The 27,521-nt window shown below is 35.2% G+C and overlaps 1 protein-coding gene across 8 annotated transcripts in view; it reads right to left on the reverse strand.

The window, feature by feature from the left end:
• The window catches only part of ATOSA (atos homolog A), a 67,858-nt gene that overhangs the window by 9,798 nt on the left and 30,539 nt on the right, over window positions 1-27,521 (reverse strand). For 7 of the 8 annotated variants that reach the window (XM_057722294.1, XM_057722295.1, XM_057722293.1 and 4 more), the window contains 7 exons: window positions 13,325-13,509; window positions 12,153-12,355; window positions 11,748-11,873; window positions 9,150-10,998; window positions 7,234-7,353; window positions 3,979-4,058; window positions 3,401-3,509 (listed from right to left, as the gene is read on the reverse strand). In XM_057722294.1, the coding sequence (XP_057578277.1) occupies window positions 3,401-3,509; window positions 3,979-4,058; window positions 7,234-7,353; window positions 9,150-10,998; window positions 11,748-11,873; window positions 12,153-12,355; window positions 13,325-13,509 (2,672 nt within the window). The remainder of the gene's footprint in view (window positions 1-3,400; window positions 3,510-3,978; window positions 4,059-7,233; window positions 7,354-9,149; window positions 10,999-11,747; window positions 11,874-12,152; window positions 12,356-13,324; window positions 13,510-27,521) is intronic. The other variant, XM_057722292.1, reaches the window with a different exon arrangement.

The raw sequence follows: 27,521 nt of genomic DNA on the forward strand, positions 1-27,521 counted from the left end.
CAGAAGTTCCATCCAAACAGACAGCCAAGTACTAAGAAACAACTGCTTCTTAAAAATTATTGTTGTATGTGACATGTTTTACTGTTTAGTTTAATTTAAAAAACAGTAAATACACATTGGGGAAAAATTTTAAAGTACATAAATACAAACAGTAGCGAAACTCCTTATCCATCTCTCCCAAGCCCACTCTCTGAGTAAACCACTTTTAACAATTTAGTGTTTATCTCTCCAGGTATGAGAAACACGTTAATAGGGCTTCCTAGGTGGCGCAGTGGTTAAGAATCCGCCTGCCAATGCAGGGGACACGGGTTTGATCCCTGCTCCAGGAAGATCCCACATGCCGTGGAGCAACAAAGCCTGTGCACCACAACTATTGAGCCTGCGCTTTAGAGCCTGTGAGTCACAACTATTGAGCCCTTGTGCTGCAACTACTGAAGCCCATGTGCCTAGAGTCCATGCTCCATAACAAGAGAAGCCACGGCAATGAGGAGCCCGCGCACCACAACGAAGAGTAGCCCGCTTTCACCGCAACTAAAGAAAGCCCGCGCGCAGCAGAAAAAGAGCCAACACAGCAAACAAAAAAAAAAAAAAAAAAAAAAACACGTTAATAAACCTTTCACAAGCTCGCTTTCATATATCAACACATATATGCATACATCATGAAATGTGAGTAGCATTTCTCTGATTCAGCAATTCTTTGTAAAGAAACACTCCAAGCCCTCGTGAGTCTAAATTTGAAAGTGACATCAGCAATTCTCAAGTCCCATGTCAAAAAGACGGGACCAAGGGACCTATATTACAACCAACCTTCCATAACTCCCTCCTGCCCTGCAATCAATCCAATCCGTATCCTGTTGATGGGACCTCTCAGTCTCATAGCCTTAACTCTCTCCTCCAATACCACTAACCAAGCTCAGACCCTCTCCTCTGAACAAATGCAACACGTTCTAATTAGTTATTACATCTCTAGTGTATCCTCTGTATTACTGCCAGAGTTTTTCTTTAAAAAAAAAAAGTGTCTTATGTTACCCATCAGGTTAAAAACTTTTTGTTTCTTGATGTCCACAGGATGAAGTCAAATATTCACAGCATGGTATGTAAGGCCCACCCTACATCTCTCACTGCAGCTCAGCCCACTTGCACACAGTCTTATACTCCAGTTCTAGTTGATATTTTTCAATATCACCATGCTCTTTTACTACTTTTACACATACGCCTTTGCAAATGTAGCTCCCTTTGTCTAGAATCCCTTGCCACTCCTCACACAAATTTACTTGGCAAATTCCTACTCATTTTGTAACCAAGCTCAAGTGACAGTTCCTTAGTAAAGCTCTCCCAATCCCTTTAGCAGAAAGAATATGAAGACTGAGAAACTTTCTATTACAGTGCTACTTACTTCAGTTTATAGATTATTTATATGTCCAATTTTTCCAGTAGATTGTAAGCTTCCCTAAGGCAGGAAGTTTATTATTGAGCTTTATATTCCTAGCATACAACATGATACATAGTAAGCACTCAACATATGTTTCTTAAATAAGAAAAAGATTCTAAAGATGTAAGAAATTTTCATAGAAAGAGCACATACAAAAATGCTTATGGATAAGGCCAATGATCCAAAGCAGTCTCTAACTTTATTCAGATTTTTGTGACTTTAAACCAATATATTGTACTAGCATGCATGCTAGGCCCTATTCAGTGCAAAACTCCAAGAAAAGGAAATAAAAGGCATACAAATTACAAAATAAGAAGTAAAACTTCCTATTTGTAGATGATTTGGGAATTTACATACAAAAACCCCCCTCCAAATCAATAAAATTAATAAGCAAGTTGAGGAAAGTCATAGGAGATTTATGTATGTTTATACATACATGCATCTATATACATACACACATACATGTATATATATACCCATACATATGAAATCTCACACACACACACACACACATATTTTTCTCCTGCCCTGCCTCATGGGATCTTAGTTCCCCAACCAGGGATCAAACCCATGCCCCTGACAGTGGAAGCATGGAGTCCTAACCACTGGACCGCCAGGGAATTTCCTAAAATCACTGTCGGTGGGAATGTAAATTGGTACAGCCACTATGGAGGATAGCATGGAGGTTCCTTAAAAAACAAAAAATAGAGCTACCGTATGCTCCAGCAATCCCACTCTTAGGCATTTACCTGGAGGAAACCATAATTCAAAACGATACATGCACCCCAATGTTCACTGCAGCACTATTTACAGTACCCAGGAGATGGAAACAACCTAAATGCCCATCAACAGAGACATGGATAAAAAAGATGTGGTACATATATACAATGGAATATTAGTTAGCCATAAAAAAGAATGAAATAATGCCATTTGCAGAGACATAGATGGACCTAGAGATTGTCACACTAAGTGATGTCATACAGAGAAAGATAAATATATATCGCTTATATGTAGATACTAAAAAAGGGGTACAAATGAACTTATCTATAAAACAGAAGTAGAGTTACAGATGTAGAAAACAAACTTATGGTTACCAGGGGGTAAGGGGGAGGTAGGGATAAATTGGGAGATGGGGATTGACATACACACACTACTATATACAAAATAGATAACTGATAAGGATCTACTGTATAACACAGGGAACTCTACTCAATATTTTGTAATGGCTTATATGGGAAAAGAATCTAAAAAAGAATGGATATATGTATATGTATAACTGAATCACTTTGCTATACACCTGAAACTAACACAACATTGTAAATCAATTATACTTCAGTAAATTTTTTCTTAAATGTCATTTACAGGTTCATGTTTAATTGAAGACAACTAAACCCTTGACATTCTTGATCCCAAGGAGAACAGTCATTAAATAAAGCAGCACATGTATCAGAGACCTTTAACCATTTGATTTTTTAAAAATAATCTTATTTTAGAATAAATTTAGATTTACAGAGAGACTGCAAATATAGTACAAAGAACCATTTGATTCTGAAAATCAATCTTAGATCACGAATCACCTGCTATCACCCCACCATCATCCTTCCTGGGTCCCAGAGCCAGTTTTATCAGGTAAGAAGGTGTGGTGAAGTCTATTTTCCAGCTAGAGTAATGGATACCTCCATCCAACCTGATTTCACCTAAGTCCTGCATCTCTTCCACCAATTACCCAATTCTAAGATGTCACTGCCAACAATTCTCCCAACTTCAATTCTCATGAAAAGGAAAGGGAAAAGGGAAATGGGAAAAGAAAAAAGGGAAAAGGAAAAAAGAAAAAGGAAAAGGAAAGCAAAGGAGGTGATTTCAAGGCTTTAGAAAAATACAATCCATTTTTCAAAAGCAAATGACAAATTACACCATGGATCTAGGTTAAGAAACTTCAACTCTTAAAATAGTTTCAAAAAACATTACCTCAAAATTTCCTAAGAGACTAAGACTTGTTATAGGTGGAGCACTAGAACTCAGAAATGGTTTTTCACGAATATCTGGATCATCTTCAATGTTTAAACATGGTCGAGGACTATTTAAAAAAAGAACAAATCAGTAAATGGACACATTAATGACAGTACTTTCTAATTTACTTTTGTACAAGATTCAACTAGGAGGATCTGATCAATTTTACTTAAACTACCATAATAAAAAATTAATATAACCAAATTTTAAGATATGAAATATCTCATTTTAAATTCCTGATTAGATTTTATAATCTTTGTTATAATATTTGATAAAGAATACAAATAACATCTTAGGTTTCAAGGTGGAATTTATAACCTCTCACATAATGGCATTATACAGTTAGCTACTCATCATCTTAATTTCTCCCTCACTCATCCTTAATAAGTGTATGTGTGAAATCATCTTGAAATGACAAACTGAAAAATAAGATTTCTGTTAAAATTTTGATTTTCAGAGTCAACATTACTTACTGTGAAATCTAGAATTTTGTACAATATTATTTCATATATACTAATGAATTTTAAGATAAATACCTTCTAGATGATAAGCTTTTCAGATGCAGTAATGAAGAATCCAGATCAAAGCAACCTGATTGTGCCTTTCTTTGAGGAACCTAAGATTAAAATAATCACTTGTTAAGTTTCAAAAGAATTTCAAAAAAAAAAAAAGAAAAAAGAATTTCATAAGACTGTAATTTTTTTCTTGAATTGACAGAACAATTTTCAAATGAAAGCTAAGTGTATCTTAAAAAATAATAAAACCTCTCCTAACAGCTTATTTAAAATCATGCTTTTTATTACATACTGTCCCTATGTCCTCATTTTATTAACTAGTTTGAAAAAAACAGATGATTAATAAAAGCACTTTTACTAGGTTTTGATTTTTTTTTTTTGGCCGAGCTTGTGGGATCTTAGTTCCCTGACCAGGGATTGAACCCAGACCACAGCAGTGAAAGTACTGAGTCTAAACCACTGGACCACCAGGGAACATTCTAGGTTTTGATTTTGTAAGAACTAGAACCAGTTTTTTCTAAAACCAAATCTTACGTGGAATACCAATACATAATATAATAAGACTTTTACTTTACATACTTCTGTATTGAGGGGGGTAGCAATAAATGATTTATAGCTTTACAATAAAAGGGGGAAAAAAGAATTAAATGGTGATGGGAGCCTGGGGTCCTGTCAGCTCTACTGTTCCTTTACCCATCCCTACCCGACCGCAGATTTCTAGGAATCCTGGCTGGGGCTTTACAGAGAATAGGTTTGAAAAATACTACTCTGGATTTTCAACCACTATTGTATACCAAATTACGTTTAAGACAAACCACAACTAGCTCAAAATAATCTAAAAATGAAAGACCCAAGTGTAAATTAAAGGTAAAAATCACATATAACATGCAAATTAGAAGGATTTGTCTCTAGAATTAATGTTAAATATATATAAAGTATCTATCTGAGTGATTGGTCTGATTTGTGACTAAGAAACAGATGATACTGACAGTCTAAACAACCTCAATATTTTTGAGAGCAGTACAAATGCACCATGCTATATTCTGTAGTCAGAACTTAATGTGAAATTTTCAATCCAAATTCTCATGTCTTCAATTCGGGAAAGTTTTCTACTTTCATTTCTTCTAATACTGCATTTTCCTTATTCCATCTAGTCTTCCTTTTGGAATTTCTATTAGGCTTATATTGAACATCTCATTTTATCCTCCAGGGCTGTTTCATATGTTACCATTTCCCTTGCCTTCTGTACTTTATTCTAGGTGCTTTCTTAGTATGTGTCTATCCATTGACTACATCTCTATTTAGCTGATTCCACTCCACCATTTAATCCATCTGTATGTGTATGTGCATGTGTGTGTACACTTCAATTATATTTTTTCATATTTTTAATTTCTATTTTTCTAATCCCACATGTTCTCTTATCTCAGTTCCCTGTCTTTATCTTCATTTATCTCTTGGAACATTTTAAAAAGAATTACTTTCAATTCTCTTTCAAGTTGCTATGATAACAGGATTCCTAAATATGAATTCTCCCACTTCTTGCTCTTGCTGATTCTTTTAAGGCAGTGGTCCCCAACCTTTTTGGCACCAGGGACCAGTTTCACGGGAGATAAGTCTTCCACGGGGTGGGGGGGGGAGAGGGGGTTCACGCAGAATTGAGAGTGATGAGGGGCAATGGGGAGTGGCAGATGAAGCTTCATTCACTCACTGTTATTGGTCCATGGCCCCGGGGTTGGGGATTTTAAGGTGCTTTGTAATTTTAATTCACCTGAGATCATCTTCAGCAAGAGTTATCTTCCATGAAAATAAATCCTTGGTGTCATGGGTTACAGATGTGGGATAGTTTCACATTTTCTCATAGACAGCACAAATTCGGAACCCCCTACCCATGGGTGACTTAGGCTTAGGTCCAAATTCTTTTGGGGGCTTCTTTTCCCAACTACTCTATATCTCCCTGTCACACCCTTAAGTAAATAGGTGAGTTTTCTTCTCCTCTCCCATTTCTAAAATGGCTGTCCTTCTCTGTTTCTGGCTTTATGGAGTTTGGTTTTAGGCCCCAGCTATGATCAATGTAGACCTGACTCCTGATCCAGCAAGAGCACTATATCAGATTTAGATATCCCAGAAGGTAATAATTTGCCCCAAGTTAGTATTTGGAGATTTATCTTTCTTGCTCCTACACTGTATTATGTATTGAGAAGATGTGTTAATATTTTATCCAGGATTTCTGTGTTTGGGAAACAGGAAGGATCTTCTTGTATCAACTCAGTCCACCATATTGAACAGAAGTCTGTAGTGCTTTTTACACCAGCATGATGTTGCAAGTTTCTTCCTGATCACTTAGGAATTTCGAAAGCACCTCATAGGCAGGTCAAACATTTGGGGTTATTTTAAATTGTTTGGAATTCAACTTCTCTCAAATAAACACCTAAGTTCCAAGTTACAAATCTAGATCTCTTACTCAAGAATTATTTTTTGAACATATGCCAGATACTGTATGCTCTGAGTTTACTTAAAAAACTCACATAAAAACAGAAATTATCTTATGTCAGTAGCAAAATAAACATGTTTTTAGTTTGCTAGATTATTGACTACTTACCTCTGGTTTAATTGAAATGGCAGCTCTAGCAACTAACCATCAATTCTTACCATATGTCAGGAACAATACTAATCATCCTCCCAACACTAAGGTGGACATCATCACCCCCTTCTTACAGATGAGGCAACTGAGGCTCACAGGTAATATTTCTCACCTAATGTCACACAGCTAGGGTGAAGTCAGTATGACTCCAAAATGAGGCTCTTCATCATCACAGTCAATCTATAAATTTATTTGTAAATGCAGAGTGGGAAAACTTACATGTCTCAAAATAAGATGATTAACTGTACGGGTCCCAAGTCAAAGACAGCCACAAATTTGATTCCTAGATGATCCAGCTGGTGGTGTCAACTAGCCTCAGTACTACAATACAAATCTATTTATAGGAAATCCACTTAACACTAAGTATTTTCCTTACGTTTAGTAAGAATTAATATGCTGGACAAAAGAATTTCAGAGAAATTTTATAATCCTAATACAATAAATTCATTTTTATTCATTTTTCTGCCCTTTATCCACATTAACATTTAGCTATCAAATGTGTGAAAAAATATTTTACCACTGGAAACTTATTTTGAAGGTATTTAATTTTTTTCAGTTAAAATTTGGATAAAATGATTTGCAAACATTTTACATGTTTTGTAATTCTAAACATAAAATAAGAGAAAAACACTTACAGGACTGGAAAGAAGAGGCAATCCAGTTCGAGGATGAAAGGCTCTGGTTGAGGTTCCATCCAAGGAATGAAAATTATGTTTCTGCCAGACACTTGAGTGTTTAAGTGGTATAGTTCTCTGCTAGGAAAAGAATTAGATTTTAATGGTAATGTTTAAGATTTTTTTTGTTTTTAGATTTATTCTTAATATGTACTGAGGTATTACATTCTTGGTGGTAAGACTAAAGACCCATCTTTCTATACACACATATATATACACTTTAATCAGAAAACAGCGTTCAAGGACTTTTTCTAAGATGCTGCATAAACTCAAATATTCTAAAGAAAGTATGTCCAAAAACAACTGCCTTATCAACATATTTATAAATACTCAGTCTAACATCTAGTAAGATAATATTCAATTCTTTTAATTTTTGAAAAAAACAACTCAGAAAAAAATAGTATAATATTCTAAAATATAAAACTATGTCAATAGCAAGAGCCATTCTCAAAAAATATAATTTGGTACAGCATGATACAAAAATATAAATGTGAATTTTAAAGTATACTTAACACAGTCACAGTACCATATTTTTGAAATGATATAAGAAATAGACTAATTCTTAAGAATTTAGGCAAGTTTATACCCAGAAATCAAAAATTCATAAAAACATGAATAAAAATCAGAAAAGACTAATTGGGGTCCTGGCTCTACCATTAACTAGCATTATGACCTCGGGCAAATTACTTAACCTCTCCAGGCCTAGAGTCCTCATTTGTAAACTGGCATTAGTAATAGCACCTAATAGTGTAGTGAAAAGATTTAGTAAGCCAACATGTATAAAACATTCATAAGAGTGCCTGGGCACATGGTAAATACTTTATAATTATATTTAAAAGGAGCATATGAAAAAACAAATCTTAGTGGCTTGAAAAATATGGTCAAAGTCTCCCCATTAGGTACCAGAAAGGATCATGAAAAGCTAGTATTCTTAAGGCCAGGGTAGGTTTTTGTGACAATTATAGTTTTAGGAAATTGGAAACTGTCATTTGATTAAACCCATGCGTTAGAGGAGATCTTCTGTTGAAAAATATTAATTGGGAAAGGCATAATTTTAAGACTCTAATGTCCAGCAAAACCAATTTGTATGATAAAAAAGATGAATCAAGGTCATTCAGATTTGGATCAAGGCAATTAAGTAGTTTTCAATATAACTGAGATATAAATTTGTGATCCTTCTTGGAGAAATAAAATTTAACGAGAAATAAAGGAATAATAATTTTCTAAAGTTAAAAAGTGGTTTGGTGGACAGTCAAATAAAATGGAATTAACTTAAATATCTTTGATTTATTGAAGTGCATTAAACATTTACAAAATGTTTAAATATCTATAATTTATCACCACAACTATAAGCAAAAGAGATTCATCATTCTTATTTTAAAATCAAGGAGACTGAGGGTTTTAGAAGTTAAGTGATTTATTCAGTTTCACTCAAGGACCAAATTGTCAGGACTGGAACCTAGGTATTTTGACCAACAGCCCAGTGATTTCACTACAGAGATTCCTAAAATCCTTAGCTGAGCAGTGGCATAACACAATGGGCACACTGCTTGTACTAGGCCACAGCTGCTAACAAACAATACATTAAGCTAATGATACAAATTTCATTTCTGACTTCTACTCTCCAGCAACTGTTCATAGTATTGAAATAAACAAAAAAAGGGGCAACAGGAAGAATTTACCTAGCATTTGCTCTTAAGTGGGTGGGTTATTTACAAGGATATTAATCACTAGCTCTGCAGCAAGTTTATTATATCAGACAGTGTGTTCTGTAGATAATGGGCACGGTGGGCCTTTATAATTAGATCTCCTGTAAACAAGATTCAAATCATAACAAATGTTTGAGGATTATATTTGAAATGTTAGATATTACTTACCAACACCTCTTTATTTTTCAGTCGTTCACACATAGACAAACAGTCTTTCATATTCTTTCTCTGAGAACAGCTTAGAGATTTTTCATCAATTGGATCTTCTTTCTTATCCTGTTCATTTTTCGATTGTTCTGGCTTTTTGCATTTGAAACCTTCACCATCTTTATTGAGATAATTTTCTATACTATTAAGTTGAGTATTTTGTTCACATGACTTAGGTCTTTTAGAGTCTTTATTTGAGCACTCATTTTCATGTTTGTTCAAATAACCAGACACTTCCAATACAGTAACTTTTATTTTTGAGTCATTTTTTTTTGAATTATCAAACTGGTAATTGTTAAAAGATTCCGGATTATAACTTTCATTTATTATTATTTTGTCCTTATGCTTATTTGTGCAAATCTGTTTGTCAATACTGTTACAATTTGAATACTGTTTATCGATTTCATTGTTAATTTCTTGCTCCTTAAATTGACACTGAGAAAGAGTGTTTTCCAATCTGATTGTCAAATCTAAGTTATTTTCTTTGCAATGAGACATATTTGAAGGACTTGTTAAACCAGTGGCTTTGTTCTGTGTCTCTCGAAATGTACTTTGGATTTCACTAGGATTGTCCTGATACAGATTTCTTCTTGTTTGAAGTTTCAAAGAAGGCTTGACTTTACTACTGCATTTAAAAGAACTAAAATATTTATTAGGTACTAAGTTTTTCCCTTCACTGATGTCATCTAACAAGGAAAGTTTTGTATTAGAAATGGAAACAGAGGCATCATCCTTGTTTTCTTTCAACAAATTTTTGTCTTCATAGGAACTCCTAAACACTTTAGAAGGAACTGAACTGGAATCCTGCATATTGAATGATTGCCGGGGCATATGAGATGCCGTTAGATCAATATGCTCCAAGTGCTGAGCAATCCTTGCAATGACATCTTGCCGTTCCTGGAGTAAAGAGCTTATCAAAGGATTAGTCTCACCAACAGACTGACGAGAATGAAGACCATTAGAGATGCAAGTGTCACTTCGAGGAGTTTCTAGTTTTCCTCGAATTTTCCCTTCATTGGTGTCTTCTGAGGAGGTGAGCTCTGGACTACCAAAAGAAATGGAGAATGTTTCTTTACATTTTTTCACATTTTCATTTTCCTGTGAAACCCAGAAAAGTTTTGAATTAAGTGAACTAGATTCTTGTGTATTAAGTGGATGTCCAGAAACATGTGAAGTGCTTGGATCACAGTGAATCAAATGCTGAGCTATTCTTGCAATAACTTCTTGTCGCTCCTGAATTAAAGAGCCTATTAAAGGATTAGTCTCACCAACTGACTGCCAGGAACTCTGGCGGCTAGATTCACTGGAATCAATCACTGAAAATGATTTTAAAGTTCTCACTGATGTTTCATGTGGCTTTTTATCTCCTATACCACTGAAGCCCAGAATATTGCCTTGAGATGTTCCATAGTCAGCTTTACTGCTAGTGCCCAGATACAGTTTGACATTTTTGACAGCTGCAGTATATTCTGGAGTTGTGCCATTTTTTGCATGTAATATTATGCTTTCGGGTGCCATGGTCCAAGTTTGTTTGCTACACAGACGTTGTGAACTGTTTGTACTACATTGTTCTGCTTCAGTAGAATTTCGGTGCTGATGGGTTTTGAGTTCATGTTCTTGAATTCTTTTCTCATAAAGGCCAATATTAGTGTGAATACTACAGGTCAAAACGGGATAATTAGATTGTCTGGGCAAGGACTGAACGCTGACTTTCAAGGCCACGTTGTGAGAAACATTGGGAACAGGAAACACATGTTCAATTGGAGTCTGTGAAAAATTCCACTGTAGGTCTACATCAGCAGCACTGATTCTAGAATCACGCAGAAAAAAATGGAATCAATGGATTATAAAACATCACCATTATATATTATTTAAAAATTTTTAAAGTTATATACTTACCTTTGTTTGCATTAATTACTATTGAGATCTTATTTTAACCTACTTTACCATGCACGTCATTCCAACAAAACCAACATAAATAGATTATGCCTGGAATAGGGACAATCTTCTTTTTAAGAACACTATTCTACTAAAGCATTAAAGTTCAAAAATATTGTCATTTAAAATTAATTGTCAAAACAGAAAAAAAGGACTTTCTGTTTACTAGTAAATAAACAGATTCAGGTAATTTAATTGTGCAAGGTGATTAAGAGATACTCTCTATCTCATGGCCACTTACCTAAAGAGACAGTTATTTAGCAGCCTGTGTGTTTACAGTTTCCAAGATCTAAAAATTAAGTAAGTCTACTATTACGGAAATTCAACAGCCCAGAAAGTTTTTCCACTTTATTTATAATGGTGGTACGTATTTATTGTTGGTTCTCTAAAGTAAGCTTAAAATTTCTCTGAAAACTATGCTACACTAAATTTAAACCAAGAAACAAAATTCATATTGAGTCATATCTAAATTTCTCTAACTTGTTTAGAAAAAAACTTCAGTAAATTTTGTCCACTTATATTTAGAAATGAAGGAAATAAACTTCTTAAAAAGTAAAATACCACTCAGTAGCTAACCACTGTAGCTGAATATACACTGTCCTTTTTCTGCCTTAGACATACCTGTAAAGAATATTTCGTGGAATAGCACCATGAGAAACACTCAGCCAAGCACTTAATTGAGAAAAAAACACAAATGAGCGGACAGCCAATAGGAGAGTCTTCTCTTCAATAAATCGATCGCCACTCCTAAGGAAAGTAAAAAAAAGCATCATCTAAATGTCAGCAAGTACAAAATGACTGAATTTTAGAAAGACAGAAGCTGAAATAAACATTTCGGTCAGGATATGTGCTTTCAAGAGTATAGGAGTGCATTTACCAGTGTCACTTGAAGTCACATAAGTACTAAACATGTAAATTTTACTACATAAATAGAGGGATTCAAAGATATATATTATTAAAATAATTTATAGAAAGTAATAGAAAACCTGATTTTCCAAGGACAACTTCAAACTCAGTTCAACTTACTGTCGAGGAACTGGCTCCAATATCCATCTCTCTAATAATAACGCATCTTGCTTGATTGCAGGATCATTTAGGTCAATTCCTTCTATGGTGGGCCCATCATCACTGTAGCAGCAGTCTGGTAGTAGCATCACTTCCACCATGATTGGAAGGTTATTCTTCCACAGCAATGCAACCTCAGACCTAGTTCGTCTGGCTTGGCGACACTTGGAGAAGATGCAGATAAGCAAAATGGCTCAACAGCCCACCCAATTTTATATTTAAATTTGAAAAGTAAAATTGTAAAGCAGACATCTGTATGAAAATGAGTTGCCTACTGCAGGGCTTTGCTCAGGCTTGTCTGTCTATTTAGGTTTCCTCATTAAACAATGCATCAGCACCATGAGCTTTAGAGTGTGGGGATTAGTAGCAAACAACAATTACCATGCAAATTTTCTTGGGGGAGGATATCTTTGCTCTATTTTGTGGAAAAAGAACTACCATGCACAATGTCTGACAGGCCTCAAGATGGCCCAGCCTTGCCTCATTTGTTAATTATATCATTAATTATAGAGGAAAGAGTCATTCTAAGAGCAAAATATCAAAAACTGATTTTCATTAAACACTCAAAATAGACAAGATTTTATAAGTTTAAAATTTTGGATTACATTTGAGAAACTAACTGGGAGAAAAATCCTTACAGCAAATTATATGCTACATACCAAAATAAATACTTTTAACAGTATTGTACAAAAACATTAATGATAGCAAAAAGTATTCTCCCATTAAAAAGGGGAGGGATATAAGAGGGAAACTGATTAGTGTAGGGAAGATAATTACGAACATCAATCTACTAAATAGATAAGAACACAAAGTCGATGAACCAGGGCTGAGATTAAAACTAAAGAAAGCTAATTCATAGTAACAAAGATAATCTTAAAATTGTGTGTGTGGAGGCAGGTATGAAACTGGCACCCACCTGCCTGCAGATGGAAAAGCTATCTACTGTGCCTTCAAGAGCCTTTGTTTATGGGTCAAAGTTATAGCTGTGGTTCAGGATTAGTACTTTTTCTTTATGTTATGACCAATTTTATACTTAAATGTGAACATTATAATTGTGATGTAACAAAGGTGATGGCAATTTAAATTAGTTTATTTAAAAGAAAGATAAAAAGCATTCAACACAGAATTCTCACCTGGGCCAACTTGTCACTGCATTCATGTTTGGTAGTTACAGGGTAACAGGACTGTGCTGGAGGGCAATGGAAACTTTCCGTCCGACCTTTAACAGAACATTCAGGTGTTCGTCCTTCTGTAATTAACAAGGCCAGAGAGACCAAGAACTCCTCTGCATCGTATTCAAAATATTCATCCAGAGTATCTGGTATTAAAGAAAGAAAGAAAGAAAGAAAGAAAGATGGGTCCTTGAAATATTCTTGAGAACCCCTTTTTTTTATGTCTAAAATAACTAATGTCATAGCTCAAATTCAAGTATATTCACTAACAAAGAGTGAGAAGAGAATAAAAATGAGGCAATTAAAATATAATAAACTCTTAATTCACAAGGTAAAGAAGTCAGATAATGATGGGTAATTCCAAAGTTTATTTAAGACAAAACTATTTAAAATTATGGCATAAAATTGTTTTTATGTACACTTCAGTTAAAATATTTAAGATTTAGGAATACATTTATAATCTTTAGATAATGATATTTTTGGATGTCAAATACAGTAACTTTCACACACAAAACTTCATCAATAGCCAAAAGGTCAAAATGTCTTATTAGGTCATATATTTTTAGTTAAGATGTTTTATTACTGTTATTAAATATTACAAAAAGAGGCAAATCCAAATGCATGTTTCTCCCTTCCTCTCCCTTCTTCCTTCCTTAACTAGTTCCTTGTTCTTATAGCCCTAATTCTGTGATGTGGACACTGACAGCCACAGGATACTTCTTTCTTTGCTACACAGTGGTAGTAGTTTCAGAGAAAGAAATTTTATAATCATGCAACAGAAGATGCAGGCCTGTATTGCAATATATGAAGTGTGATATTTTTTGGTTACTATGCAGTTCCAAACAATCTAACCTGCAGATGTTTCACATATTAATTTTTTAATTTTTCTTTTCTTCTTTTTTAAATATTTATTTATTTATTCTTATTTATTTGGCTGTGCCGGGTCTTAGTTGTGGCACATGGGATCTTCGATGTAGCATGTGAACTCAGTTTTGGTATGCATGTGGGATCTAGTTCCCCGACCAGGGATGGAACCCAAGCCCCTGCATTGGGAGTGCAGAGCCCTACCCACTGGACCACCAGGGAAGTCCTGGCATATTTTTTTTTTCATTATAATTCATCTCCAAAACCCTAGCATGATATCCATCAACAGATGAATGGATAAAGAAGATATATACAATGGAATATTACTCAGCCATTAAAAAGAATGAAGTAATGCCATTTGAAGCAACATGGATGGACCTAGAGATTTTCATACCGAGTGAAGTAAGTCAGATAGAGAAAGACAAATATGATATGATATCACTTATATGTGAAATCTAAAAAAAAAATGACACAAATGAACTTATTCACAAAACAGAAACAGACTCACAGACTTAGCGAATGAATTTATGGTTACCAAGGAGAAAAGTTAGGAGGGAGATAGACTGGGAGTTTGGGATTGACACGTACGCACTGCTATTTTTAAAACAGATAATCAATAAGGACCTACTGTAAAACAAAACAAAAAACAAACAAAAAAACAGCCCTACCAGGAAATGGTTTACTCACATACTAGAAATTATCAAGTTTAAAGTGATAAAAACTAAACTGTTACGAAAAAGCACTTTTGGATAATTTAATATTTGACTGAAATTGGTTGCTTTGGCCATTACCTCCTCAGAGAGTAAACTAAAAAAACTCCAAAACTATGACTGGAGTCTGTAATCTTTTGGATGACTTACTGAGCTTAGCCAGGGTATTAAATATTTAAATGAAAAATGTCAAACAAAGATTAGAGATGACAGTAGTTACCTATGTAGGTAATCAGCTATCTATGTAGCTATTACATAAGTATTGCAAGGAATAATATGGATTATATAAAGGTATTATGAAACAAAATATTAGCTAAATGTATGTGACTACATGATGTCAACCTTTAGGAACTTGTCAGGAAAAATTTATGGGTGTCTGAATTTTAATAAATGAGAATACTAAATCAAAGCAGTCATCAGAAAAGTTGCATTATTAAAATTTTGATAATTTCAATCTCTAAAACCTCTGCCATAGAGCAGAGTTTACTGTAGTAAAGAATATGACTAAGGAACTGGGAAATTTTATGTCATACTAAAGAAAATTCATTAGATATGACTTGATACTTCAAGGACATAGCTTACTTCAGAAATAAGGTATAATTTAGGGGTCTCTGAAAACAATTTACTTTTACAAAAACAAAAAGTGTTTCAAAGCTAGACAAATACGGGCTGCTAAGGCTTACCTAGTAGCTATACATTTTAAAAGAGATAAATTATTTGATGTAAAACATAACTTTGAAAAGAACAGAAAGGATGTTATAAATTTTCACAGGCTATCAATGACAGATCATTAAGAGAGTGGGAATTAATCAATCAAAACACAGTTCTCGAGTCCCTTTGCCCCCAAGACCTCAATGAAGATAGTGCTTACACCACAGTCTGACTAGAAGCCATGACCAGACTGGCTCCTTTTTAGTGGCACACTCTTCTGGCTCTGGAGTTAAGCCATCTTAAAGCTCTTCGTCTGTTCTTGCCAACGAAAGAGGTGAATAATTTGACCACTGGGAAAACCTTAAACAATCAGAATGACCCAGAGGTGAAACAGACTAACTTGGGAGTAAATTCTTCATTTCTAAGGATGTTCACAAACAGATTGATAAACAATTGCCAAGAGTGTGGCTGAAGGGATTTAGCTGTCAAGTGTTAGCTGAATTAGACTTGCAGTGGTTCTTTCAATCTTGAGAGTCTATGAATCTCTGCTCTTCAAAAGTACTTCATAAAAACCCCAGGGAAGAGGTCAGAACCACCACTTCCTTCTTGGGAGGCCCTAACTAGGAGCCCCTCTGAACCAGTACTCATCATAAACACTTAATGGTGGAATCTCTGGATCCTTGATTTAAAACAAAAACCTAGGATACTTTGAAGCTCTGTCTAAAGGAAATGGAAGAAGAATGTTCTTCCTATCATTGGGCTGCTGTACATGCTGTTCAATTTACTTCTAAAGCCTGAGAAGGCAGTAGATTTTTCACCACTCATGTATGGAATAAAATGGCAAGAGAAGCATGAGAACACCTGCGGGATTGCTAGAAAGAAAGTTTCTCTAAAAATAATGTCCTTTCAAACTTATGGTGGACAATCTGGTAATATGAATAAAAATTCTCCTATGAATTTATTACAATGAAATAATAGAACAAGCACACAGAGCTGAATGTTGAAGGGTATTTATTAAAATGTTTATACCAGGACTTCCCTGGTGGTGCAGTGGTTAAGAATCCGCCTGCCAATGCAGAGAACACAGGTTCAAGCCCTGGTCCAGGAAGATCCCATATGCCGTGAAGCAACTAAGCCCGTGTACCACAACTACTGAGCCTTTGAGCCACAACTACTGAGCCCACATGTCACAACTACTGAAGCACGCACCTAGAGTCCGTGCTCCGCAAAAAGAGAAGCCACCATAATGAGAAGCCCAAGCAACACAATGAAGAATAGTTCCCACTCACCACAACTAGAGAAAGCCCGTGAGCAGCAATGAAGACCCAACATAGCCAAAAACAAACACAAACAAATTAATTAATTAAAATAAAATGTTTATACCAGTCAAAAAAAATTGTAATCAATCTAAATGTACAATAAAAAGGGACTGGTTAAATATACTGTGGTACAGTTTTACCTTAAATAATGATTTAAACCTACCTCTGACAAGGAAAGATTATCTACAACTTAAGTGAAACACAACTCTCAAAAGAAAGAATGCTATGATTATGTGTTTGTGGGATTATATGTACACACACACATAGAAAGATATACATACAACAAAATATTTTCAGTCCTATAAAGCAAACACACAAACATGTAAACTAAATTTTAAATAAATTACTATTCTCTGACTGGCATTAGATAAATAATAAAGACTATTAACTGAAAAATAATATGTAAATAAAAGCATTACATAGTGGCATATATTTTAACTAATTAGAGTTTTTGTCTGGTAAAACCCCAGCCAAGTAGATCATAGTTTGGTTACTTTGTAGAGGAATTTGTGAAGAAGACACACATAGGTAACAGCATGCTGGTTCTGGTGTTGAAAAATTAGAATTTAGCAGTTTGAAACACTTTTCTGCTTTGTTTTCTTTTTTTCTCTTTAAAAATAATTAGGAGGGCTTCCTAGGTGGCACAGTGGTTAAGAATCCGCCTGCCAATGCAGAGGTCACGGGTTCGATACCAGCTCCAGGAAGATCCCATTTAAAAATAATAATAATAATTAGGTAAGAACTAGCATCTCATACTGATAATATGAGAAACATATGGATGAATCTGAGAAAGGGTGTTAAGAATTAGTAGAAGAGGTTATGCTCAGAGAACTGGACTCAGTTGATATAACCAGTATGTAGGTATGAAGATGGTGTTAAGTGCTATGCTATAATTGCAAAAATTGAGAGTAATTATGTGAATGCTTTATACTGACTGTTGAGGGATGGCTTTTCTGAGCAGATAACATATAAGCCAAGGTCTGAACAAGGAACAAGCCATTCAAAAATTGGGAGAAAGAGCATTCTGAGCAGAGAATCTAAGGTGAGAATACAGGAGTAATGTCCCAGAAACTAAAAGGTGAGTAAGGCTAGCATGGCAGTAGCAGAGACAGAAAGTAGTAGGAACTATTGTTTAGAATAGTGGTCAGGGACTGAAATCATACAGGATTTTGAAGCAAGGAAAAGTAGTTTAGATTTTATCCTAAATGCTATGAGAAGCCATTGGAGGTTTTAACTAAAGAAATGACATGATCTGATTTACATTTTTAAATGATCACCCTGACTGCTCTGCTGATAATAGAACAGGGGAAAAAGAATCAGAGTAGGGGGTTTTCCCTGGTGGTGCAGTGGTTAAGAAATCCGCCTGCCAATGCAGGGGACACAGGTTTGAGCCCTGGTCCGGGAAGATCCCACATGCAGTGGAGCTACTAAGCCCATGCACCACAACTACTGAGCCTGCACTCTGGAGCCCACGAGCCACAACTATTGAGCCTGTGTGCCTAGAGCCCATGCTCTGCAATAAGAGAAGCCACCGCAATGAGAAGCCCGCACACCACAATGAAGAGTGGCCCCTGCTCTCTGCAACTAGAGAAAGCCCGTGCACAGCAATGAGACCCAATGCAGCCAATAAATAAATTAATTAAAAAAAAGAAAAAAAAAAAGAATCAGACTAGGTATGCTACTTAGGAGGTTGTTGTTTTCCAGGGTTGGGGGTACAGTTTTGGGAATCATTGGCATCTGGGTAGTATTTAGAGTGAAGAGTTATCTAGAAGCATACAGAGGGAATTCATGACAAAGGCCTGAGGCACTCTAACAAGTAGAGATCTGGCAGAAGATGATGAACCAGCAAAAGGAGCTGTATATGTCAAATACAGTATCATGGAAGCTGTAAGAAAAAAAAAAGTTTCATGGAGGGCAAGGCCAATGGTCTCAAACACTAGTGATGTTTAATAAAATATAAACAAAGAAATGACCACTGGATTTGACAATAAGGAATTCTTTGGTGACTTTGACAATAGCCATCTCAGTAGATGGTGATGATGGAAGATTAGATAGATGTGACATATATTGTCAATTATTCTGAAGGGTACAGATGATAAATACAAAAGCCTACTTTCCTAGTCCTCTCTTAACACAATGGCAATTCATGTATCACAATAAAGCATTACACACGCAAAATCATCACTCATACAAAATTGTCTCCAAATCCCAAAAGAGAATAGAATAAGTTCCCTTTAAATCTATGGTACAGGGACAGGAGATTCTCCCTCTTTACGGTCCTAAAATCCAATCACTGATTTTACTAATTTGTTCACATTTCTCTTGAAATTAAATCTTCCCTTTTAACCTCAAAACAGTTACTAAGTTAGATTCGAATTACTTTACACATAAATTACTACACCAGCCTCCTAGCTATGGTCTAGGACTCTTAGGCCCCTTCTTATTCATCGTATACCCTGATGCAGATAAATCTTCCTGAAAAGCCATTCCATCAAATGCCTTTCAGCTCAAAGTTTTTCTGTTTGTTGTTTGTTTGTTTTACTGGCTCCTTAACTGCCTATTGAACCCAGTCTTAAGCCTGACATTAGGGCCAGGGCCAACATACATAGCCAGCTACTTTGGCTGTGCATTGCCAGATTCTGATGTGAACATTGCCTCTCGAAGTTATACACTGAGGTGACCCTGCTTAAGACTCCACCTCTGGTGCTTAATCTCATCTTTTACTGCTCTCTACATGGTCCCTTTGTTCTACCCAAACTGCTGTTTATACCACACTCTACTCATTTCTCACCCTGTGCCACTGATTTTTCTTTTTTACCTATTAAATATGCCTTCCTCCTCTCCTTTCCACCAATCCCAAGCTTTCTGAAGAACTTACCTGACTCCATTTTTCCTACAAAAAGTCCTTTCCTAACTCATTTCCACACTGATCTTTCACTTACTTCATACTCTTCCCCAGAACTTACATAAGCCCTTGCGCTGTGAATGGTTACTTCAGGGTATTGGCACACATCCTAAGGTCATAAATTTCACCTCCACCTGGGTACGTTTCACTCTGCTCCATGGACCGACTGTACTGCTAACTTTAGCCAACCCCCTCCCAAACTGCAGGCACTTCCACAGTTACACTAACCCAACCATTTCTTAACAAAAAGATTCTTAATATTTCATAGATGTTTATCTCCTGATGGGTTAAGTTCTACATACACTGAAATATCTTTGGTTTTTTATTTATATGTTCCAATCTCAAAGGTATGTGTTGAGTGTTTCTGTTTTAAGTGAGAATTGTAAAGGACTTTAGAAATCATGTAGCCTAATCTACCTTACTTCCAGAAAAGAGAGTAAGGTAAAAAGATAACTTTCTTGCTTAAAGCTGTATGTATACTGCTGCACATCAGAATCCAGGTTTCCTCATTCCTAATGAAACCTGATTTATGCACCATGAGAAGTCTCTAAGCGGACTTTAATGACAAGTGCAAAAAAAAGTGGCGGTGGCTATAAATGAAAGCAAATTTATATGTGCACTATTATTTCATAAATACACAAATATTTTCAGTGACAGAAGAGTACCTTCAAACACAAAAATATGCTTTGTTAGACAATAAGAAAACTTAAATTGAATTTTTAAAAAATCCTCAGCACTCTATTATGAAAAAGGCAAGTGATCTGTAAACACTTATCAGGGACTGACTTTTAAAAGCAACCTTCTGGACCTGTGTGTGGTTTGTTTAAATTCAACCAAATATTTCTGCTGTACATCTACATTATACAGTAACCACCAAAATTCAAAATTATGATTAAAGCAATGAATATTCTGAGGTTCCATCTGAAAAACAAGTCCCATGTATGTTTTAATAATAATCTAGCTCTCTGAAAAGTGGCTATAAATCTTAATTGTCACATAACCCAACATTCAGTGAAACAAAGATGACTGTTATCACCTTGAGCTGTGGAGTGTTTTATCAAGTGCTTCCCCGTTTTAACTCTCATGTTGTAGCATAAAGTAATAGTTAAGAACATGAACTCTGAGGTTAGGCAGCCAGTTCTGCTACTTGCTAGTTGTATGGCTTTGTACAAGTTATACAACCTTTCTTTCCCTTAGTTTTTAAAAAAATCTATTAAATGGCAATAATAATAGTATTGACCTTCAGAGAGTAGTTAAAAGGGCTGTGTTGCTATTTGTAAAATATTTAGAACATTGCCTTGCACATAGTGAGCACCATACTGTTTCTTAAATTTAAAATAAAAATAAATGCGATGACGTAGGTCTTTCTCTCATTTTACAGATGAGAAAACTAAATTTGTAAAATAATTTGCCCTAGGTCACAAACATTATCAGTAAGTAGAGAACCATCACTAAGAGCTCACTTTCCACTACCAAGAGTTCTTAATAATTCTCAATTACGAAAGTTCATTATTTTTCATTTCACACAAAAATGACTCATTTTTAGGGTTACCCTACCAACTCAGGGCATAGATTCTAGAAAGCTCCTCAGACAGACATATCTTCAAGAATTCCTGGTATTAAAAGAATTTGGACAGCTATTCCATTCTTCCCCTATGTCTCCCTAGTTTAAAGGTCTCTCAATTTATTTTATTTTAAAAATTTATTTATTTATTTATTTTTTAAGGTCTCTCAATTTAGATATCATGGAAAAGGTCTAGATTATGAAGTTCCAGAAAGAGTAAGAGGATATCCCACTTAGAAACATTATCCTTACAATGCTTGACAAAACTGTACAATTACATCTGCTTATAAATAAATGTTTCAATGTTATGTTTTGTGCATTCAAAACCACTTAGAGGGCTTCCCAGGTGGCGCATTGATTAAGAATCCACCTGCCAAATCCCTGATCCAGGAAGATTCCACATGCTGCAGAGCAAACTAAGCCCCTGTGCCACAACTACTAAGCCTGTGCTCTAGAGCCTGCAAGCCACAACTATTGAGCCCACGTGCCACAACTACTGGAGCCTGCATGCCTAGAGCCTGTGCTCCACAACAAGAGAAGCCACTGCAATGAGAAGCCCTCACATCATAATAAAGAGTAGCCCCCGCTCTCCGCAACTAGAGAAAGCCCACGCGCAGCAACGAAGACCCAACACAGGCAATAAATAAATTAAAAAAAAAATAGATAGGAAAAATCTTTTAAAAAAAAAGCCAAACCACTTAGAGTTAATTAAAATCAAGTCTGGTGCCTTTATCATCAAAGAAAAATAAGCAGCTTCTGTGGGCAAAACAATAGGGGATAAGTTAAAAAGTGGGGCGAGGTGGGGGGAGTCTTGGGTTTTGTATAGAATTCAGGAGTTACAGAACTCAAAGGAACCTTCAAGAGTATGTATTTTCATTAACCTACAGATGAAGAAATTAGACTTCAGAGAAGTAAAGTGACACATTAGACACACGGAGCAACATAATGGTAAAGTGAGGCCGTAAACCAAGATCTCTTGTGTGTATAAAATGCTAAAAATCTGAGGACTTATATCCAAGTCTCAACCAGTGTGCCTACCTAAACTCTACTCCCCAATTAGTCCAATTACAATTCTGGCTCAGGAAAGAATCATGGAGTGAGACTCAGCCTCAGGTATTTCTTGGTTTAGTATCAAGGTCATTCTTACTGCTCATTGTGTATTGGTTACCCAGTCTCTGAATGTTGATTCTGGGCCTTACTGTTAAACATCTTGATATCTAACTCCCAATCTCTGTTTTCCTTTGAATTCTAACTGGACTTTCCAGTTTACATGGTTACTATTCTGCAATATTGACAGAATTTTGTTTCTCTGCCCATGGAACCACTCTGAACCCTATTTTTCACCACTGAGACATGAGGTGCTTACTTATCTCAGGATTGTTTCCTCAATATCTATTATATCTGATAGAGATTCCTAAATGCCATGGCTACCCAAACTACACCTGACACTTTGAAAGCTGCAAAAGAAGAGTTGTGAATGAGCTGGAAAACCAAAGGGGAAAAGGAAGTAATTGTTACTGAAAAATTACTCATTTATCTGTAATTCAAATTTAACTGGGCATTCTGTATTTTATTAGAAAAATGGTTGAGCAGGCCTGTGTTATATACGTCTAATGTCTGAATTTAGACATTTGTATTTTACATATAGACTTTCTATGTTATACATGTCTATACAACAAAAATTAAAAAGTATGACATAAATGATTCACCTATTCCCTATAATAAACAAATCGAATAATCGAGACTTCAAAAAGTCAAAATGATACATTTCTAAAATGAAAAACTATGCTAAAGTTAAAGAATTAAGTAGCTCTCTGTATCTCTTCAAAAGATGCTCACGAACACTTACATAAAGATATCAAGTTATAAACAGTATACAGAGTACGATTCTATTTTTGTTTAAAAACAGTTTTAAGATATCTAATATTATATATATTTATATGAGGACAGGGAATGGAGATACATGCACAAAACTATAGATACTGTTTATCCCTGGGAAAGCAGGCATAGGAGTAGGTAAGGCATTTTCCCTATTTGTTTATACACTTTTTGTCTGTTTGAATTTTGTTTCAAACACATGTACTGAAATTTTTTTTAATCAAATTTTTTAAAATTGGGGGAAGGGTCAGTGAGAATCAAATAAAGACACATGCCTTTGAAGGCTTTTAAAATCACAGATAAGAAATATCTACCGTAAAAGACTACTGAAATAGAGAACTCCTAAAATTACTAATTACATATAAAACTTTAAGACCTTTACCTTATATAAACTTTCCAAGACAGAACAGAATATTATTTAACAACAGTTCAAATATATATATAGTGATTAAGGAAAAAATATTATCTACCATATACCAATGTTTCTCAAATTTTAATTTTTCTATGTATCATGGTAGACAGAGTAACGTCCCCTCAAAAGATGTCCTGGAACCTGTATATATGTAACTTTACATTGAAAAGGAACTTTCAGGATGTGATTAAGTTAATCGAGATTAGGAGAGGAGGGGTCCCTGGATTATCCTGGTGGGCACAATGTAATCACAAATCCTTATAAAAAAGAGGCAGGTGGTCAGAGATGAAAGATGATGCTACACTGCTACCTCTGAAGATAGGTGAAGGGGCCATGAGTCAAGGAAAATAGGAGGCCTCTGGAAACCTATGAAAGTCAAAGAGACAGACTTTCCCCTAGAGCTTCCAGAAGGAGGAACACAGCCCTCTGGACCCATTTTAAACTTCTGACCCCAGAACTGTGAGACCATAAATGTATGTTATTTCAAGCCATAAAGTTGTGGCAATTTCTTACAGCAGAAATAGAATCCTAATATCAGTATTATCTTAGAAACTTGTAGAAAATGTATATTCCCAGGTCCTACTCGCAGAGATTCTGACAAAGGAGGTCTACATGTTTAACAAGAAAGCTCTCTGCCTCTGATGCAGGTGATCTCTGAATCACACTCTGAGAAACAGCAATTTAGATCATACATCAAAATAAATACCTCACAGGTAAAAAGAATCACATCTAAATTTTAATGGGGAAAACTAACAGGATATTCAATATGTATTTATTTGACCTATGGAATAATGAGACCTTTCTCAGCTTGAAAAGAGAAAAATCCACACAAAGGAAAATATTGGCAGATTAAAATGTATAAAATCTAAATATTTCTTAAAGATAAAAAGTAGAAGGGAAAATATTTCTATACTATATGGTCAATAAAGTGTTCCTATTTATATTATTCTATATGCAATTTTTTTTTTTTGTGGCACACGGGCTTAGTTGCTCCGCGGCATGTGGGATCTTCCTGGAGCAGGGATCGAACACGTGTCCCCTGCATTGGCAAGTGGATTCTTAACCACTGTGCCACCTAGGAAGCCCCTATATGCTATTTTAATTAAACTTGCTATTTCAAAAGCTGAAAAGAGAAAGAATTCACATAAGGTGAAATAAAAAGAGTAAACACATAGGAATGTTTAATCAAAGAAATATCAATTAAAACCATATTGAAAATCAATGTTTTACTATTATAGTATAGTAAAGTTAAAAAGAATTTTTAAAAATTATCTATGGAAAATGGTTTGAGTGATGTTATGTCAACATGATGGAATATCCTACAGCCATTAAAATAACTACATTATTTAGAAAAATGCATAAAAATCCATTAAGAAACAGCAATACACACAATTTTATATTTATGACTTTTTTCAATAATGTATAAACTATAAAGATCTGAAACAATGACAATATAAAAAATTAAAATAAGCTTGCTAACGTTTGCTAAAATAAGCTTTCTAAAGCTCCTGAAGATCTTTAAATTTTCTTAAAAGCAAAATTAGAAAGAAAAAAAGAAAGTACTATCTTTTACATCCACTGTCATTTCATAAAAAAAAAGGCATTTAATAACGAAAAATTGACAGTCATGATCTCAGAAAAAGCAGTCTCTCTTGAGAAAGGCTGCCATCTTTGCCATGGACAAATGAAAAGCTTATGTTAGACTAGCACAGGTCTGAGGACCAATCTTTGGGAACCACCACCACGACCCTGAAAACTATTTGACTTCAGGCCCTGTGTGAAAGTAACCAAGAGGCCAACTACAGTTCTCTGGGGGTTCTTACCCTCTCTCTCTCAACTGCTCCCACTTCAATCAGCCTGATCTTATCTATCGTTTGAAGGAGCAATGATAGGGAGGATAGAGAGCATCCACAAAAGTGGATATCTGCCAATTCTAAAAAATGGGGGCAATGGACCAGAAGTCAATGAGAATGATAGCTTGCCAAAAAGAAAATGAGATGATGTAATAGCACCAAGAAAGAATACCCACCGGTTCCTTCAGTGATTTAACCAGTTGAAGCAGGCAGACAATGCCACCCTTGTAATCGTGTTTGTTCAAGTGGATTTATTCAGTAACCTCTGTGCAAATGTGGGGAGATCAATTATTTTGAATGGAAGTTGCAGTTTAGTTGTAAATGGCTATTGTAAAGATATCACCTTGCTACACAAGGTTGGCAAGAAGAGAAACAATACTTTTTTTCTCGCTAATTATTTCTTTCCTCAAAGTCAGTTTCATATTGCTCTATTTCCCCTTTAAAAGGTAACGCTGGCAGTATCCTTTGATAAAGATAACGATCAAGCAGTGGGATTTAATGCCAATGTAATGCTTCTAATTAATGTTTTATTGGATGACTTTTGTGGTCATTATCATCAACTTCAATCAGCCAAGCAAAGAATATTTCCTAGAACCAGATTAAACTGGTTTTAGTTCAGCCAATATACACACAATTAGAATTATCATCAATTGAGCATAGCTATTATGATCAAGCAACTATTTACTGTTATATTATTCCAAAATCATCTGTTTAGAAGATAAACTTGCCAATCTGCTTTAATTCCATATTCAACTTAGATCTTTTACCTAAATTTTGATAGCTAAATAATAGATCTTAACATCAACATTTATACTTGTAGTAGATCTTAAAATTGATAGATCCGCCAATAAAATAGAAAACAAATGAAAAAATTTTATAGTAACTTGCAAAAAGTATGAAAAATGCTATACTCGAAACCAGAAGATCTGGGTTCTAATTTCAGCTTTGTCATGAACTGGTTCCAAGACTTTGGGGAAGGTCAATTAAAGTCTGTGACACTCAGCAAACTCGCTTGTAAAATAAAGGAATTGTGAAACTAGATGGCCCCTTCCAATTTAAATAATATCTGATTCTCCATGTGCCAATTTTTGGAGTTATAAAATACTATCATCCCATTTACTGTCAGTACCACTTTGGCCACAAGCACAGACTGATCCTGGTACATCTAGCCTACCACAAACTAAAAATAATCATGGGAGTGCTGGGCTGAGTACAAAACTTGTCCCAATTACAGCTATTTTTGCTTTCTGTAACTCGAAATCTTAGAATTATCTATGCCTCCTCCCTTTCTCCTGTCTCCAATAAGTCATCAGTGGTAAAGTCCAGCTGTTTCTATTAACAACCTCCCATATCTGATCCTTCACCATTTCCAGTCTGGCTACAGCACTGGATGCACAAAGGGGAGCAATGAGAGATGAGGTAAAAAAGGATGCTAACTTTTTTAAACCTCTTCTGTCATTACTGCCCTTTATGCATCCAATGGTCTGGCCCACCTGATCTTATTCTCTCCCAGAGCCACCTCTGTATTCCACTAAATCACTAGAATTCCTTGCTTCCAGCACTCCCCTCCTGGCAAGCCTCACAGCCCCACCTCAGTTGTTTTAATCCTCCTCTCTAACTATGCCAGTATTCTTAAAGCCACGCCATGGAAAAACTTTGTGGTAAGGAGGTGATTCATCCCTTGTACATTAGGAGAGCATTTCAACCATTCTAACACTCTTAGTGCTTTTTCATTCTTGATACATCACTAATTTATCAGAGTCCCCAAAATTATAGCTAGTGACTCAAAAATCACTTCAACTAACTTTTTAAAAACTGCACTTTAAAGGTTCAAATCTCACAATTTATACAATCCTTCTAAAAATTCTTTGGAAGAGTTTTAAATTTTTCTTCATAAAGAATTTTCTATTAAGTTCATTCAAAATCAGATTTGTTTGTTGCTCTTGTGCATGGGTGTTTAAAATTATATTTTCTAACAATCTCTACTATTATGAAGTTAAAA

This window comes from Hippopotamus amphibius, chromosome 2 (genome assembly GCF_030028045.1).
Source record: "Hippopotamus amphibius kiboko isolate mHipAmp2 chromosome 2, mHipAmp2.hap2, whole genome shotgun sequence".
Lineage (NCBI taxonomy): Eukaryota > Metazoa > Chordata > Mammalia > Artiodactyla > Hippopotamidae > Hippopotamus > Hippopotamus amphibius.